Genomic DNA, 18,269 nt, shown 5'->3' with positions numbered 1-18,269 from the left:
AGTTTACTTTCTGGACACCACAGTGTAGTACAAAATGGATAGATAAGCACCACACTATATCACAAATCCACAGACCGCTACAAGTACTTGCATACCTTCAGCATCCACCCTGAACACATCACTAGACCTATAGTCTACAGCCAAGCCCTCCAATACAATCGCATCTGCTCAGATCCACAAGACAGGGGTGCCAAACACAAGGAATTACAACAAACATTCCTCAATGTTAAACTCCTGTCCTCCTGTCTGTGCCTAGCTTCCACTCCACCAAATCCATCTGAGGAAGTAGACTGAAGTCTACAGAATCTCATGCTACCAACTTCTTTCTTTCAGTTAGTCTCAAAGGTGCTACAAAATCTCTACGTACTGATTCTATAGAGTAGCATGGCTATATCTTTGAATTCAGCCACAAATATGTAAGATTAAAATGTCAGAAGTGATGAATGGATATATCATTTTCAGGGAGGATAAGGTCAGTCACTATTTAGTGAGGGCATTATTTTCTGTTTAAAATCAGCAGATATTATAATAGCAGCAGTGTTAACATCATTAGTAAATTTGAGCGATTTATTTTAAAAATGTTAAAATATATGAACTGCAGTAGGTTACTGAGTAGGTTTTACAGACATCTCTCTCACAGTAAGTAAAACTTTTAATCAATATCTTCCTGTAAAGTTACAAGAGGAAAGTTAGCGATTTTCAAATTCAATCCTATTTTTATTGTTGCAAGACAAAAATACATAACTATCTATGAATTTATCAGCAGACCTTTCTAGTAATAGTGGTTCATTTTTATAATAGTGATACTTTGGCTTATTTCTTTTATCCCTTCAGTTTTTTAAAAGCCTTTCCTTTAACTCTGTCCTTTCTACGCCTTTCCTTTTCTTTCTCTTCTTAAAGAATTCTCCTTCAAGTTCTGATAGGAAATGGACCTATTTAAATGTCCCAGAAGCAGATGGTGATACAGTAAGTTCACTTGTTTTTCTGACACACTTATGGGTTCTTTTTTGTTGCTGTTTTTCCCCCCTCTCTATATAAAATATATTCATCTTAATTGGTATTAATTGTCTCATTAAAAGTGTAAGATCAGTAAAGAGGTTTCCCCCAGACATAGTTATCTTAGCCTTAAAAATGGACAGTGAACTCCTAGTAAAATTATGGGATTCCAACAGTCCTGATTGTGAGATACTGGAGGTAGTGTAAGGGGAATACAGATGACAGGGAAATGAGAACAGGTTTAGGACCGATCAGCCTAATATTGACATTAGGAAAAACTCAACATATATTAAGCACTCATTCTATTAGCAAATAAAAATGCATTGATTACTAGGACCCATGAATTTATCAAAGGTTAAGTCCAGTAAGACTAACCTTATCTCCTTTAATAATTACTAGTCCAATAAATCATGGGGAAGCATGGGTCTAGTATGTTTTGATTTTAACAAAGTATTGGACTGTGGACTTTTTCATACGGGAAGTTTACCATGTGTAAATCGTCAGGAAATCATCAGAAATCATGGGAAACCCTGTGTGGTCAAGCATGGCTCTCAAGCTATCTTGAGAGGCCAAACCTGTTTATATATTTAAATGGTAGCTAACACAAAAGGAACAAATCTGGAACAGCTGCAAAAAAGCTGGCTTACACCCCCCACATGCTTCTCCTGTGAGTAAATCGTCATGGAGGCATTGGCGCTTTTGCGTCCCGTCAGTAAAGTGCTCTTGGAGCTGCTATTTGGCAATAATAGAAGATCTCGTTGAACTATCCTGCTTTACGGGCGAGCTCCAATGCCTCCATGACAATTTAGTTATGGGAGAAGTGCGCAGGGGTGTGAACACAGATCATGGGTTTCCCACGATTTCTTACAATTTACACATGGTAAGCCTCTCATGTAATATTCTCTAAAGTCTCCTTGCATACCCTTGCTGACAAGATGGTGAAAGATAGCTTGTGAAATACTACTTGCTGGGTAGACTCACAGTTGATTGAACAGCCATATGCTTACTGTTCACTTGCTCCACTCTGGTGTGACGACAAACTACAATCCCCAGAATTCTGTAGCTTTGAGCCATAATGGTAAAATTGGTGTCAAACCAGATTATTTATGCAGTGCAGATGCAGTCTTAGTGGGTTTCCATGGCTGAGCAGGATTTGAATCCTGGTCTCCCTGAACCCTAGTCTAACACACAAAACAGTACAACACATTTGTTTCCACAGTAGATGATATGCTTCGTACCATATTCACAAAACTGAATGCTTGAATACTTGGAAGTGAATACAGTGGTGCCTCGGGTTACGAAATTAATTCGTTCCGCCGCCGCTTTCGTAACCCGAAAAGCATTCGCAAGCCGAAATGCCATAGGCGCTAATGGGGAAAAGCCGCGATTTCGTGCGAAAAAGCCGAAAAAAGCACCAAAAATTTTTTCGTAACCCGAAAAAACATTCGTAACCCGGAACAATTATTTCCTATGGGATTTTTTCGTATCCCGGAAATTTCGTAACCTGGGTATTTCGTATCCCGGGGTACCACTGTACTCTCTTTAGATTGTAGCTGCTGTTGTCAGTAAGAGTTGACTGTACTGGGATAAATGGACCAGTAGTATGACACAATATATATCACCTTCCTATTTTCTGTAGTATAATGCCTAATGTGTTCATTCTGTTTATCTTTATTCATGTCTTTCAAAGGCAAAGGAAATTAACAGTTATTTTAACATTAATGGTAATAGAAATCTGGCTCTTAAAAGATATGACTCAGTTTGATGGACTTCCTTCTTTTTCTTTGTTCTTTTTTTCAGACTAGCATTAATAGTATGATGAGTGTATATAGCGAAACTGGGGACTATGGTAACGTGAAGATCAGTGGTGAAATTTGTCTCCAAATTAGCTACAGCTATAAAACAGGTGCCCTCAACATTCTTGTAAAAAAATGCAAGAATTTGGCCATAGCAGATGAAAAGAAGCAAAGAACTGATCCGTAAGTAAAAAAGGATTCTTCTTTAACCTTCTATTTATTTTTGTCATTTTAGTCATATTTCCTTTGTAAGACAGTACATGGGAATATAGGATATCCACAAATATCCACATATTCACTTACTTCCTGAGTCTCTGGCAAGGTGAACATCAGTAGCCTGCACAGGCTTCCAGATGTGACTGTGGTTTGCAGAAGATGAGGAACAGCAGAAATCTCTACCTTTTCCTTATTTTTTACAAACCTCACTTGGAGTGAGATAAGATTCTGATATCTCCCAGCCTGTTTACCTGCAAGATGACTTAAGTAGTGCATTTTCTCATTGTGCAGCAGATTGGCAGAGTTAAGTAGAAGGAAGAGTTTCTCCAAGTCCATTATTCCACAAACTGCAGTGAAAGTTAGAGAGAACTCTGTAGTAGTTCTGAAAATCAAGGGTTTGTTTATATGTGAATGAGCCATGGTGAAGTTTTTGCTTACACACTTCCTTCCTTCCCTTGCCTCTTACTTTTAAATCCACAAGGAGGAGATTAAAAACCTTAGCTTCCAACTTTAAGGTACACACAGTTCCCTGTAAAGTTGTTTCTGATTTATGGTGATGCTAATGCAAACCTATCACAGGGTTTTCTAGGGCTGAGTGTGCATGACTCACCCAAGATCACCAGTGGGTTTCCATGGCCAAGTGAGGAATCAAACCCTGATCTCAAGAATCTCAGTGCTCAAACCACTACACCATTCTCTCTCTATAGATAGATAGATATAGATATATAATTAGCCAATGCTTTGATTTCCAGAATGAATATAATTTCATTGTTCAATTATTTCATGAGTATGAAATGAAGGAAGTACAAAGGATATTTTGTTTGTGGTTTTCATGGTATCACTTAGGATTGTGAGACGTAATTCAGTTTTCACCATGTTGATAAACCTGTGTCATTCAGGCTGCAAATTTAGGGCTTATATGACTGAATGCTGTTCTGTATATAAATACACACACACATATACAGTGCTCCCTCCACATTCGCTGGGGTTAGGGTTGAAGGACTCCCGTGAATGTGGAAAAACGGCAAAAGAAAACATCTCTCTAGGAATATCCAGGTCCTCCAATGCAACTCTTTGGTCAACCTCTGCCAGATGTTGATCATAGAATCATACTGGAGGACCTACAAATGCCTAGAGAAGTGTTTTCTCAAGGAACCTCTAGGTTCTACCACACAACTCTGAGGTCAGCTTCTGGTAGAGTTTCTCTGGAGGATCTAGAGATTCCTAGAGAGAACATATTAATCAAAACCACAAATAATCAAATCAGCAAAAGTCAAAGCTGCAAATGTGGAGGGCCCACTGTACATATATACATTTTTTCCACATAGAAAATGGGTGTGCCCAGGAGAAATTAGGTTAGAAAAAGTCTTCTTCCCTGTACAGTACAGGGATTTTTTATTAAAAATATGAAAGATCAGTCATGTAAACATTCACCTGGACTCTGAAATAGTGCAGCCTATACAAATGTTAATCATCTTAGGGAGAACAGGGCCTACACTGCAATACATGAGAGAGAGAATAAAACTGTTCTGCTTTCTCATGCATCACAAATTGCTCATTTTGTTTCTAGGATTACTGCCATGCTGTAAGCATTTCCTGTGTGTGTGCAGCATTGGGGCATTTTCTAGATTCTGTTAATGATTTACTACTTTCATTATAGCTATGTCAAAGCATACCTTCTGCCGGACAAGTCTCGCCAAAGCAAGCGCAAGACAAAAATCAAAAGCAACACCACTAATCCAGAATTCAATGACATACTGAAGGTGAGATCTAGGAGTGAATCATAAAACACACTTTTTCCTTCCTTTTGTGATCTGATTTAGTAGCAAATAAATACTGCTTTGAAAAATGAAAGATTGTTGAGTTAAAATAGTTGTCATCCTTGTTACATGGAGATGGGGGTGCAGAGGGCCAATCAGTGATTTAGAGAAGGAATTACTATTTTTCTGTTCAGACTCCCCTGTGCTCTTTGTCCTTCCCTTCCTCACACTCTTTTTTGGACAACTTATTTCCCTTCCTTTTTAGGCAGTGAGCTGTCAAGAATTGGGTTGATTTTTATGACTTTTCCTACAAAATACCCATTAGACTGGATATTTGGATTTATGCTGGATCTAATAGATATTACAGTATCCCATTTCCTAACATTTCTGTGTGTAGCTTTCAGAGATTCATTTTTCATTTCCTTGTGATGGAAATCCTGGAAAAATCTTAATTCTTTATTATAGTCAAGGTGCCCAATATCAGAATTTTGGGAGAACTCTTTCATTATTCTTTGGTTTTATTCTTTAATAAAAACAATAACAACAACAACAACAACAACAACAAAAATCCACAACATGTATCCAGCCACAGCTGAAGTGTTGGGTTTCAGCAGGAAGGTTTGAAGCCTTTGAGAACTTCTTTTGTATTCTGTCAGTTTGGAAATCCACTCACGGGTGCCTTTCCAATCATGTTGCTTCATAGAGCTGAAGCATAGGGATAGGCACATCTGCCATCATGCAATTGGATGTGGACTGCAGCAGCTCTGCCTGGGGAAACTGGAAGGCACCAGAGGCAGTATGTAGCCATGGGCCAAGTGATTATCATTCCTGCCCTGCCCCAGAGTTTTCTGGTACTTTACAACATTCTTAGCCTTACTTTAAAGAAAGAGTAACCTTCTAGACTCCATGATCCAAAGAATGATTTTTCAAAAATACATGTCAGAAATGAAGGAGCAAAGTCATCAATATTTTATCTTAATTTTTGTAGAATTCAACATTACTTTTTGCTTTTCCTTCTTTTTTCCTTTTTTAAAAGAAAAATGAAGAATCAGTTTCATCATCTGCATACATTACAATAACAAAATATTTTTTTTAAAAAAGAAGCTCCATCTGTGGAAATAGTAATTTGATACAGAAACAGGCAGCAGCAAGAAAAATAGGCTTTCAAGAAGAGACTTGCATTGTATAAATCTCTCTTAGAAGAGCCTTCACTGACTGATTAGGTCTGTCCTAGCAGAGAGGGAAAATGTTTCTTTTGTATTTTGTTTATCAGCTGTTTGCACCTTCCTTAGTGAAAGGTTCTAAGAGCTCCAGTCCTCTCAGTTTATGGGGCATTAAATCCTTGCCATGCAAATGTGTTCCTCTTTGTCCTTTGTTATTTGATAGTATGTTATCAGCCATACACAGCTCGAGACTCGAACCCTACAGCTTTCTGTCTGGCATTATGACAGATTTGGGCATAATAGCTTTCTTGGAGAAGTGGAGATACCTTTGGACTCCTGGAACTTTGAAAATCAAGCAGATGAGTGGTTTTTGCTTCAGCCCAAGGTAAAGATGTCTCAGTTCACTGGCACCTGGACTAAATGTTTAGGTTTTACATGGAGCAACTTGCTTTATGAATTTCAACTTGAACTTGCCTATTAACTGGAAGATAAATATTTGCAAATAGTAGGCTGTTGGGAAGAAGAACAGATAAATCACTGCATTATTGGGTCATTGTCTCTGTGTGTTGCTGTGTGTGTAGTTAGCCATTGCAAGAGACACAGTTTAGAAGTACTTTGGGTCTGGCACAGTAATGCTATTCAGGTTGAAATAAAATCAATTTCTGCAAATCAAGAGCAGTTGAGGATGTCTTATGTGTACCATGCTATCATTAGAATAGCACTAAATGTCTCTCAAGCTGCCTGAGCAAGCCAGCTTTTTTGCAGCTGTTCCAGATTTTGTTTCTCTTGTGCTTGCTACCATTTAAATGTATAAACAGGTTTGGCCTTTCAAGATAGCTTGAGAGCCATGCTTGACCACACAGGGTTTGCCGTGTCTTCTCTGACACTTTTTGCCACATTCTGCAGGTTTTCAACTTCTACAGTTCAGATTTATCTAATCTCTGCACAGTGGAAGCATGACCACAATGCTTTTTTGTTATTTCATAGGCAGAGCTTATACCTTGACATCCAATTTAATGACTATTTAGTAGCCTGTTAGAAAGTCAGAGTCTAGAGTTTCAACAAGAGGCCCACATTGTAACTGGGCAGTGTTATTGTGTACATGTAACTTCCCTATGCTGCCAGGAGAAAAAAGTTCAAGGAGGAAGGAAACAGCTGTGCAAGGCCAAAAACCACTCATCTTCCATGGTGCTGACAGACCATAGAAAGTAGTGATTTGTAGGCTATTGATCTTCATCAACCACCCACTCACAACAGTCTAAATGATTTGTTTATACATTGTAAATAGCTAGAAGAAAAAGCTACATTAATTCCAACAAGACATTCTTCTGTTTGTTTCATTCTTTCAGAGGGAGCTTGCAGCTGACGCTGGCCTTCAGTATAAGGGAGAGCTGGTAGTTGTCTTAAGGTATATCCCCCCCTGAGAGGAACCTAACACTTCCATTAGGAGAGATTCAAGGTAAAATAAACATTGATCCCAGCATCCAGCACTGTTTTTCAATAGATAATTGAAATTCGCCATCTTGTACTGCAGACATAAGGCATAAAATTACTAGACTGTAGAAGATTGCAATTGCTGAGTACTCAATTAGTTACCAATCTCAAAAGGAATTTCAAACCACAGATGGTTTTGTTTTTCTGAATGCTGAGGCCCCAGCTATACCCCTTGAGAGAGCGCATAGGATTCACCAGTTTTCCTAAATAAATCAAACCTGATTTATCAGCTGTCAGTTCTGCAGCCTTTTGTTATAATTTGATTTTGTTGTTGGCTGAGGAGGCTTGACATTTTCATTGTACACAGAATATTACAGAAACGTGCTAATAATATCTACATAAAATAGGGAAGCATCTTTTATATAAAAAGGTGCATATACATTTTTGGGGAAGTATCCCATTTTGTACATGAACTGTTGTTGATTTTATTCAAATGTTGAAGTCTTCATTATGCCCTGCACTATTACTGGTTATGTTACAATTTATCTCTTTCTCATCCATCTTTAGTCTTCACATACAGGTTTCTAAGCCTTTGTATGGTTTAGTTTGTTCGGAGCTCCAGTTCTGTCCCCTTTTCATGGTTTTTGTCTAGCCTCTTTTTATTACTGTAATTCTTTTTAAAATGTATGTCTTTAAACCACTGTACTATCAGCCACTTTTTAGAAGTAGTTAACATTGAGCTTCTTGGTAAGTGTCAAACTATCCCCATTTTTGGGAAACTACATTATATTTATTGGAATGTATTTGGGCACATCAGCCTTTTTACAGGAAGATACACTATGTTTATGAAGGTGAGAAAGTAAGGGGAAAGAACAAAGCTTTAGCTGTGAATGAGTGATCAATTCTGAAGGATGTGTGATTTGGGTGGAGGAAACCCTTTTATGAACAAGAGACAAAAGGTATGTATGTTGTGCATACATTTTTCTGGTCCCCGGCAAGTATGTTGTGTGAGATATGGGTATCCATCTGGGTGAGATGTGAGAGACATGCAGATGGGTGTGCAGTATATACAAGCCTGTAATGCAGAATACCTAAGGAATTAAAGTTTGACAACACATTGTTGATATTGGTAAATATTTACTTGTCATGATTTTATTCAAGGCAAGAAGAGTTATAAGAAAGGAAAGAAGTCAAACTCACAGTTACCATCAGGTGGTATATTAGAAGTTGTCATCAAGGAAGCCAAGAATTTAATGGCTGTGAAGTCAGGAGGAACCTCTGATACATTTGTGAAAGGGTAATTTCTTACATCTTGTTTTTTGCTTAAAATGCTAGTAAATGTTGGATATTTTTGCACTGAATTATTTATTGACCTCCACTACCACCACAATATCTGCTAAAACTGTTAAGATCTTGTTTACTCTTGATTACTCTTGATTAGTTATTACTGTTATTACTTAGTACTCTTGATTAGTCCCCAATGCAAACTCCTTTACTGGTTATATGAAGTTGCTTTTCATGGGTTTTGTTTGTTAGTTGGTTGGTTTTTGCACCAATAGGTATCACTGTACTGTTACATACACTGCACTTGATTTGCCATTCATGTAGTTCTAAAAATATTTTTGGAGCTGTTTGTAGGCTGCTTGGATTGTTCTCGTCTATAATATTTTAGTATTAATCTAAAAAACTGGCTACCTTTATTACTCACACCTAGTCCAAGAAACTGATGTATCCTGCACATGGCATAAAAAAAACCCTGCTGGGTGCAGGTTCTTTTTAGGCTTCCTGGAGGCCATGCCATTTGTCTGCTGCGGCCTTCATCTGGGGCAGAAGGGGCTTTCTTCCAGTCTGTATCCCCCCCTTAGTTCTTCAGATAGGTCGCATAAAAAGATTGATTGAGACATGAGTATTGATCCAATATCTTCTAAAGTGACAGCATCACACAATGTTGCCTTTGAGCCATGCTGTTGCACCTCTGAAGTGCTGTTAGAGTGCATCTTTTCATTGATGGGAAAACCCATCAATAAGTATCCCATTGTGCTGCCACCTCAATACTCCACAGGTGCAATAAGTTACTCCTGCAGCAGTCCTGATAAGGGATAGTCATGGGGTGTCTGTCTCCTCCTTTCCCCCTCTCCCCACTACCCCACCCTGTATTCCCAAACAGGCTGTTCCCCCACCCCCCACATACACTTTCTTTCATTTTCTTTCTTTCTTTTCTTTTCTAAATTACATTCACATAACTTCAGAATTGCATTACAGCATTAAAAACAAATAAAGGCATCCTGGATAGCGCATGGGACATGAAGGCAAGTAAGGGGTAAATGCAAAAGAACTGGACCATTGATGACACAAAAAGCCCCTATTCCACTGTTGAATTGATATGGAATACTAAAAACTCCCAACCCAGAATGTTTCCATTCTCTTTCAATAATGTGATTGTGGCAAAACTGAGGTGAGCCCAAGGCTTGTGTAAGAAAGTCTTTACTGAGTAGTTTGCTGTCTTTTTTAAAAAAATTACAAACACATCCCTCTCATCAGTAATTAGTTGATCTATTATAGTCAGCAGTCATAGTTGCTACACATCTTTCACCCATCATAGACTAGTTTGCTGTCTTGGTCTGTCTTGCTGACTAGTTTCCTGCTCCTTATATATTTATGTAATTATTTGTCTCAATTTTTGTAACTTGTCAAAAAAAAATTCATATGCACCTTATTAACTAGTTTTGCTAGAGTCTGTGCTCTTCTTATTCTCAATTTAGACAAGACACCCTTTTATTTAAAGGGGATGCCTTCTTGTTTTTAAAAGCTCCAGTCCTTTATAGCTTATATCCATAGAAAAAAGATGAGTATAAGTTGAACGTAAGACTTATTACCTGAGGGGTTTGTATTTATTTCAGTGCTGCATGTTTAGTAATGGGGAGCAGCGAGCAACTGATAACAACAGCACAAACTATCTGAGACTGACTTTTTGGACCTTTCCTCTAATCCACGTATGCCATCTTAGGAACTGAGGGGGTGTTCCACTTGCGATTTACAATGCTTTAAAATACACTGGTATCAATTAAATCGATATCAAAATAACCCTGGTCTTATCCCGCATTCCAAATTGCTTTTTTCTTCGTTCTCTTTACCAACTGATTCGCTTTAAGTGATCCGCTTTCATTCCTATCAAATAAATGGTGTATATATAACCAGTTTTAGCCTTATTTCGTTCCCACTCACCATTTTGGGGCTGTCAGTCAAGCGACGTCATCATAACGTACTTTTAAATTCGCAGTTTTTATAAAAGAGCCAATGGGAGGCGCTTAGTGCCTATGAGTCCTGTAATTATCGTGGGAAGGATGGTTGAGGGAGAGAGAAAACTGCCTCCCCAAAGCACTTCTGCTAGGCTGCTGCTTGGAAGAAAGACCTCAGAGAGGCTGGGAGAGGCGTGCTGGCAAATCGAATTTGGGGAAAGCTCCTTCCAGGAACTATGGGATGGGTTTTGCAGGACATATCCCCGTTTCATGGCTCCACAGACAGCCAGGGATCCCTCCCGCAAGAGCCTAGAGATCAATGGGGGAGGCTGCTGGGCAAAGCAAATTGGGGAAGCTCCTTCCAGAGGAACTATGGAATGGTTTTGCAGGACATATCCCGCCTTCATGGCTCCACAGACAGCCAGGGATCCCTCCAGAGAGCCCAGAGATCAATGGGGGAAGCTGCTGGCAAGTGAATTGGGGAGAAAGTCCTTCCAGGGAACTAGGGATGGTTTTTGCAGGACATATCCCCGCTTCATGGCTCCACCAGACAGCCAGGGATCCCTCCACAGAGCCCAGAGAACAATGGGGGGAAGCTGCTGGCAAAGCGAATTTGGGGAAAGCTTCTTCCAGAGGAACTATGGATGGGTTTTGCAGGACATATCCCCGCTTCATGGCTCACAGACAGCCAGGGATCCCTCCAGAGAGCCCAGAGATCATGGGGGAAGCTGCTGGCAAAGCGAATTTGGGGAAAGCTTTTCCAGAGGAACTATGGGATGGGTTTTGCAGGACATCTCCCGCTTCATGGCTCTACAGATAGCCCAGGGAGGAGCACTCTTCCCCAAAGATTCTCTTTCCAGGGTTGGAAAATGGGATCAAGGAGGAGAAGGAGATTCCGTTTGGGAAGAGGATGGAAAGGCTTTATTTCCCCCAAATGGCTGTGCATCCACCCTCTCCTCCGTTACAATGGTGTTAAATGGGCTCTCCTCGGGGGAAGCCTTTAAGAGTCCTTGACAGATGATAACACACACACCACACATCCAGGGTTTCCTGTGTCTCCTCAGCAGATTGGGAAAGAGAGATGGAAAGGCTCTGCCTGAGGGCAGGGAACAGTCTAACTAAAAGATTGTATGTACAGTGCTGTGTAAATTTACAGCGCTTTATAAATAAAAGTTAATAATAATAATTTCCCCCGAGATTGCTGTGCATCCATCCTCTCCTCCGTTACAAATGGTGTTCAATGGCTCTCCCCACACAGAGGGGAGGTTGCAATCCACCGGGGGAAGCCTTTAAGAGTCCTTTGACAGATGCAGGTGCTTGAGCGGCCGGGACTTCAGGCGCTTAAAGTGCTGAAGAGATTAAGCGCCTATAAACCATTAAAAAATAAAAATAAAAAATAATCCTTATCTCTTATTGAAAGACCACCGCGAACAAAGGGGTGAGGGAAGCAAAGATGGCGACGGCCATGACGGATTGGGACAAGAAAGGGCGACTCCCCCGAGCCAGCCCATCACGCTCCGCTCCTCCCATCCAGCTAACCCAATTTCTGAGGCTGATCGTTCCTATTTAAATAACCCGATTCCTATCCCGAATCATGAAAAAATTGTAGGTTCGACCCTTCTATTTTTTTAACACGGGTTATACGCCTTTAACACGGATTAAATAAAAATCCGATTGACGATTCGGATTTTAGTGGGAACGATTGCGGGTTGCTCTAGAACTGTTCTAGAGTTAATTCGGTTTCTAATAGGAACGCTGTACCTTGGATTCGATTTGTAACACGGAGTATAAGCCAGTGGGAACACCCCCTGAGTGTTGTGTTTATAGTGGCATTGTGGTTTTTTCAGACTTCTGTATTGGGAATGTGTATTTTACCAACAAATTGCCAGGATGAGTCAGGGAGTGATTTTTACAGTGAGAAATTTGTCACCAAGGGTGAGATTAGAGCAAGATAATTGGGTTGTGAACTTAAGTGCTATTTTGGCCTGCATAGCATGCTTTTCTTTGTCAGTAGAATGTGTTGTCCTAATATTTTCTTATCTCCTGCCATGTATTAATCTCATTTCATTAGGCTATTTGTAGTTATAACCTGTGACATTCATTACAAAACATAATCTCCTCATGTATTTTTCCTATTCTGTTTTAGGTACCTGCTTCCAGACAACAACAAAGCATCCAAACACAAAACCCATGTAATAAAAAAGAGTGTTAATCCCCACTGGAATCATACTTTCACTTTTAGTGGCTTGAATCCGAGAGATATACACAATGTATGTGTAGAACTCACTGTCTGGGACAAGGAGTCCCTTTCCAGCAATATCTTCCTGGGAGGTGTTCGCTTGAGTACTGGAAGTGGTAAGAGTAGTAATATGACTTGGCAGGAGTTGTTGCTTTCCTTTGCTTTGTGTTACTGCTTTTTCCAACTGTAAGGACTAATTCCTCCAAGATTTTTTTATTGCAGCTGGTGCTTTTTTAAAAATTTTTCTATATGATGTTTTATTCTATTGTTATATTGGCTTTAACCATTTTATTGTAAGCTGCTTTCCAAAGGCTTGTCCTAAAAAGTAGAGTAACAAGAATAAATAGATTATAGAAATCTGAAACCAACTTGAAACTTTGTTTTACTAGTCATTAGAGTATGGAAGTACTGCAAAGAAATTCTGCTCAAAGATTTATGCCTTCTACTATTACTTTTTTGGCAAATTTTTGGTATACAAAGCAGGCTACTTATCTGCCTGAGATCTGCCTCCCAGTGATTCAAATCATGATCCCATGCAGTTTTTATTTTTACTTCCTATAATGCACATGCAAGGGTGGGTTTACATTATGGATGGACAACTACACTGTAGTGAAGGACTTTTGATCATGTCCTTGTTCCTACCATGATCAAAACCGACATAATAGTAGTTCTAGTTTTGGCTTTAGTTAGAAAAATGACAATTTTTCATGTTTTTTCTTTGGTTTACAGTATGTTGGAGGTATGGGGAATGGGGAAATTGCTGTGTTTTCGTGATGGTTTGAGGGGTAGATTTGGGTAATTTTTAAAAACTGTAGGTTAGGGAACTGAAAGAGTCTTGTAATATAGGAGCCCAGGACCTGATATGTACCTTAGGCCAGAATTCCCAACACCTTGTTTACAGAAGCTGGAAAAATGAATAATTGCGCTGATTGTTTCATGCTTCTGGTATTGATGGAAGAACTTGTCAGTGCTAGTGGATCAAGTATCATTTTTTACACCAGAATTCACAGGAAGCAGAAACAGAAATAACACTTTTGCCTCATTGAGTCTTTGTAACTTGAAAGACTGCTTAAAAATTCCTGTTTTAGGTTTAATTTATAAAGTTAAATATGAATCAGCTATAGTTTTCAAGCAATTTCTAAACAAAAATGATTTATCCTCTGTCATACCATCTTTGCATGAGCTAAATGCAAGAGATATTTTTAAAATTTAAATCAAAGGTCAAGTTATTTCTAGTTAAATGCTTCCTATTTTGTCACTCTCAAAAGTGGAGGCAAATCCTAAAGGCCAGCCTGAATTTAAAAGGGCACTCTGCCCTTTTAGAACCTGTTTCTGCAGAAGTTGCCAAAATACACATTTTCTTTAATAATTTTAAATTTACTTGTTTTGTCTTTAATCAAAAAGTGAGAGCAGATTAAACATTAAGCGCACGAGACTTAGAGCATTCCCATTCTCAGAATGTATTTGCTACTTTTCATATTATTTATTTTAATTTTTATTTTTGATCCTGTTTTCCCCCTTTAATAGAAAGTGCACTTTTTTAGTAGCTGGTCCTAAGTGCATTGTAGATTAATAATGGTTTTCTTTTTCTGTTAATGAAAAGAAAAATGTTATAGAATGGAATATACAGTACTTGGTTTTTTTTTTCTAATTGGAACAATATGTTAATCATCACCATTTTACAATTTACAGGTTTAAGTAATGGAAAAGAAGCGGACTGGATGGATTCTCAAGGGGAAGAGCAGCTTCTTTGGCAAAGAATGATTGATTGTCCTGGAGATTCTGTGGAAGGTGTTTTAATGCTGAGATCTAGCATGGGAAAACGCAGACTGTAAGAGAAATGCTATTTGCACAGGATTTACTCCAGGTATCTAGCCAATTACACAATAGTGTCATGGAGACTGATCTACAGTGGAGCACCTTCTGTAATAATTTGCACATGTAAAATAGAAAAGACAAAGACTCTTCTTCAACATAGACTTTAAAGCTTCTGCAATGAACTATAAAAGCATTTAGCACTTTCTTCCATACATATTTTACCACTGTTCTGGCTTGCCTAGCAGAATTTGGCAAAGCCACTTCAGAGACTGAATTTCCCAGGTACGATTCAGTAGCTGGAATAAGACCCTCTAAAATCCTCTACAGAATATAATTTCATTTTTTAAGTTAAGATTATTTTAACATGTATTTTCGCAGAAAAAGTGTGATTAATAAATCGGTTACAAAGCTAAGAGGTGAGGTGGCTTTTGGCTTGCAGGCAAGCTGCAATTACAATTACTTCTTGCAGTAATTATTTCCAACTTCCATGTCCCAGCTTCTGCAGCCTCATTTCTATGAATGGTTCCCAGTCGTGGGCTTGCTAATGAGCAGTTCAAGAATCTCCATTTACCAACTCACAAGCAAAACTGCTATGTGAGAGGTTTTTACAGACCAGCTGACTTTGCCGAAATAGAAATGACAAGAGTCCCCTAAATCTCATCAGTGGTACAGTGCATCGACCAAATTTCAGCACATTTTATAAAAGCATAGGTTGCATCAGATAGCAAAGAAAAGTTACTTTGTTTGAAACTGAGATGTACTCTGTGTGGAACCAGCATAAGGCTAGATGTTTGTTTTATTTGTTACCAAACGAACCTTTACTTTTTAAAATTATTTTTCATGTATCTGTCTGGATGTTTTTAAAATGTGATAATTGACAAGAAGAACTGGTCATGCTTTATTCCACTGAACCCACTGATCAACACAGCCACTTTTCCAATACAGTAGTCACCTTAAGGCAATAATTCCTGCCTGCATCCTGTGTCCCAGCTGCATCCCATTAGGGTGCAATCGGTTTAAATGTATATGCGATAAGCTCCAAAGAATGAACCTAATGCTAAACTGAAACCATCCATAACTGAGCTGTGCCAGGATGATACAGTGGGACTGCACATTTACAGATGGCTTTGGCAATATGTCCATTTCTCCCAAAAGCAGTTTCCCAAGCTTTGAACTGTTGTATACAATTGGGAGAGAATATCACAAAGCTACAAAACTTATACTGGACCAGCTATCAACCAGTTTCTGAACACAATTCACAGTGTATGCTAGCTTTAACTTTTAAAGCTCTATACAGATTGGTTCAGCATAGTTTAAGGTATATCTCTTTCCCTTACAAATCTTCATGCCTAACAAGTGATAGAAAATGTGTGCATGCAAGGGCTAGCTGTTATAATTAAAGAGCAATGATACTGAAGGCAATAGAAAACAAACTAAAGGTTCATTATATGAACTCCATTGCAGATTGGAAAGCTCTGGGCTGGGCTAACAGGGATAGAGAAACAAGGGTCTGAAAACCATGTCCTATGAGGAATGACTTAGGGAGCTGGGGATGTTTAGCCTGGAAAAGAAAAGGTCAAGAGGTGATATGATAGCCCTGTTTAAATATTTGAAGGGGTGTCATATTGAGGAGGGAACAAGCTTGTTTTCTGCTGCTCCAGAGAACAGGACCCAGAACAATGGATGCAAGCTACAGAAAAAGAGATTCCACCTGAACATTAGGAGGAACTTCCTGACAGTAAGGGCTGTTCGACAGTGGAACAAACTCCCTCGGAGTGTAGTGGAGTTTCCTTCCTTGGAGGTCTTTAAACAGAGGCTGGATGGCCATCAGTCAGGATGCTTTGATTGAGAGTTCCTGCATGGCAGGGGGTTGGACTGGATGGCCCTTGTGGTCTCTTCCAACTCTAAGATTCTATCATTCTATGAGGTCATTTTTGGATTTAGAATGCCAAATTTGAAAAGCATGTCTGAGTGGGGATTCAAACCCTGCTTTCCAGAGTTAAACCACTACACCACGCTTCCTCGCTAATGATAGCTAAGTTTAATTCGTTAGATGACTGCAACTAAGATCCCACAATGCCCAGCACAGTATATGGTTCCCCACTCATCACTCCGCTCCCCGAAACATACAGTTTCGTTGCGTTATCCCTCCTTCACCATCATTCTGTGGCTGAGGGAGAGCAGAGTGTGGATGGGAGAAACCAGAGAATTATTTGATTAGATTCCATAGAAAGATGTAGACTGATAACTTTTGCCGAGATCTGCCAGAATCTCAGGGTGTATGTACACTGTAGAAATAATGCAGTTTTACACCATTTTAAGTGCTGAAGCTCTATCTTACGGAAATCTTGGGCTGGTCAGGAGGGCTTTCATAGCAAAACAGTGATTGGTAACTTCAGATGAGGCAAGAAAACACAAGCCCTCACTAAATAAAAAAAGATACATGCAAGTGTAAGCTGGATTTATGCTTGCATTTATCATGAACAGGATGCCAGCCTTTATGTAATGGGACAGGAAGAAAGGGTTCATGTTTTTTCCTAGATGGTTGTAAAGTATTGCTCAAACAATATCATATCTGCCCTGAGACAGGGTCACGTAGTGTCTGTCTAGCTCTTTCAGAATTCTGAAGATAAGAGATTCTCCAACCTCACTGTAGATGATTAAACTGCACTAAGAGTTGATTTTCCTAATAATTTAACTAAGTGTACCTCCTGATTATATGAAATTATGGACGGAGTGAACAAATAAATCCTTATAGTAAATCCTTTTTAAGCACTTGAAAACTAATAATATCACTATCACCATCCCCATCTCCTTCCCAGATTGTCCCTTCAAATCTCTATTCATAAACCTCTGATTTAGGCATGAGAAGAAACAATGCATAGTATTAATCTTGTTATGCATTTATTATCACCATGCTCTTTTTGTTACTGGAATTAAAACAGCCGGTAGGCACAGCTCCTCCTTAGTAACCTGAGGCAGCCCACTGCCTTAAGGATTCAAAAGGTATGTTCTGCTTTTTACTCGAGGAGGAAGAACATTCAGTTTAAGTTCCATGGAAGTTAATTTTCTTACATGTACCCTGTAGTCTATTCTGAAGTCCTTGTGCCTACAAGCTGTTCACAGCAATAGCCAATAAGGTCTTTTCTTATCAAAAAGATCAGTCCTTTCAGTCAGATGTTATTGGTGCTACACTAGATTTTGCCACTCAAGCCACCCACAGAGTGGTGACTCACAGTTGTAGCACAGACAGGGTAGTGTCTCAATCGTTCTTAAAGCACTGCCTCGTTTCAGATAAACAGCAAATGGCCAGATGCCTTTGCTCCTCAAGAAAAGCCCAAGTTCCTGTTTGCACATGTGAAGCTAAAACAGACTCCCCTAAAAATAAACATTAGCCACTGCGAGACTTGGGATACCATTCATATTGGTAGACTTTATACATTTGTGAATATGAAAAGTTATCTTACACTGTGTCTACAATTGGGCTTTCTAGCTCAGCACAGGCTGTTCCAGCTGGCAGGAGCTCTCAAATGCCTTAAGAAGAGGCCTTGTCCCAGTTGAGCTACCCAGGAGGGCTGTTTGGCTTTGTTTGATTTGGCTTACACTGG

General features: G+C 39.2%; 1 protein-coding gene across 1 annotated transcript in view; it reads left to right on the top strand.

Moving 5' to 3' along the window:
• SYTL5 (synaptotagmin like 5) overlaps nucleotides 1-16,239 on the top strand; it is a 62,725-nt gene extending 46,486 nt beyond the window's left edge. Inside the window, 9 exon segments of the mRNA XM_042460668.1 lie at nucleotides 901-966; nucleotides 2,797-2,975; nucleotides 4,669-4,771; nucleotides 6,155-6,316; nucleotides 7,281-7,346; nucleotides 7,348-7,390; nucleotides 8,527-8,662; nucleotides 12,751-12,959; nucleotides 14,536-16,239. Coding sequence (XP_042316602.1) covers nucleotides 901-966; nucleotides 2,797-2,975; nucleotides 4,669-4,771; nucleotides 6,155-6,316; nucleotides 7,281-7,346; nucleotides 7,348-7,390; nucleotides 8,527-8,662; nucleotides 12,751-12,959; nucleotides 14,536-14,678 — 1,107 coding nt within the window. The 3' untranslated portion in view covers nucleotides 14,679-16,239.
• Nucleotides 16,240-18,269: the final 2,030 nt, after the last annotated feature.

This window comes from Sceloporus undulatus, chromosome 3 (genome assembly GCF_019175285.1).
Source record: "Sceloporus undulatus isolate JIND9_A2432 ecotype Alabama chromosome 3, SceUnd_v1.1, whole genome shotgun sequence".
NCBI classification, from domain to species: Eukaryota; Metazoa; Chordata; class Lepidosauria; order Squamata; family Phrynosomatidae; genus Sceloporus; species Sceloporus undulatus.
The sequence above is the reverse complement of the archived record's forward strand: the minus strand, read 5'-3'. Positions and strand labels throughout refer to the sequence as shown.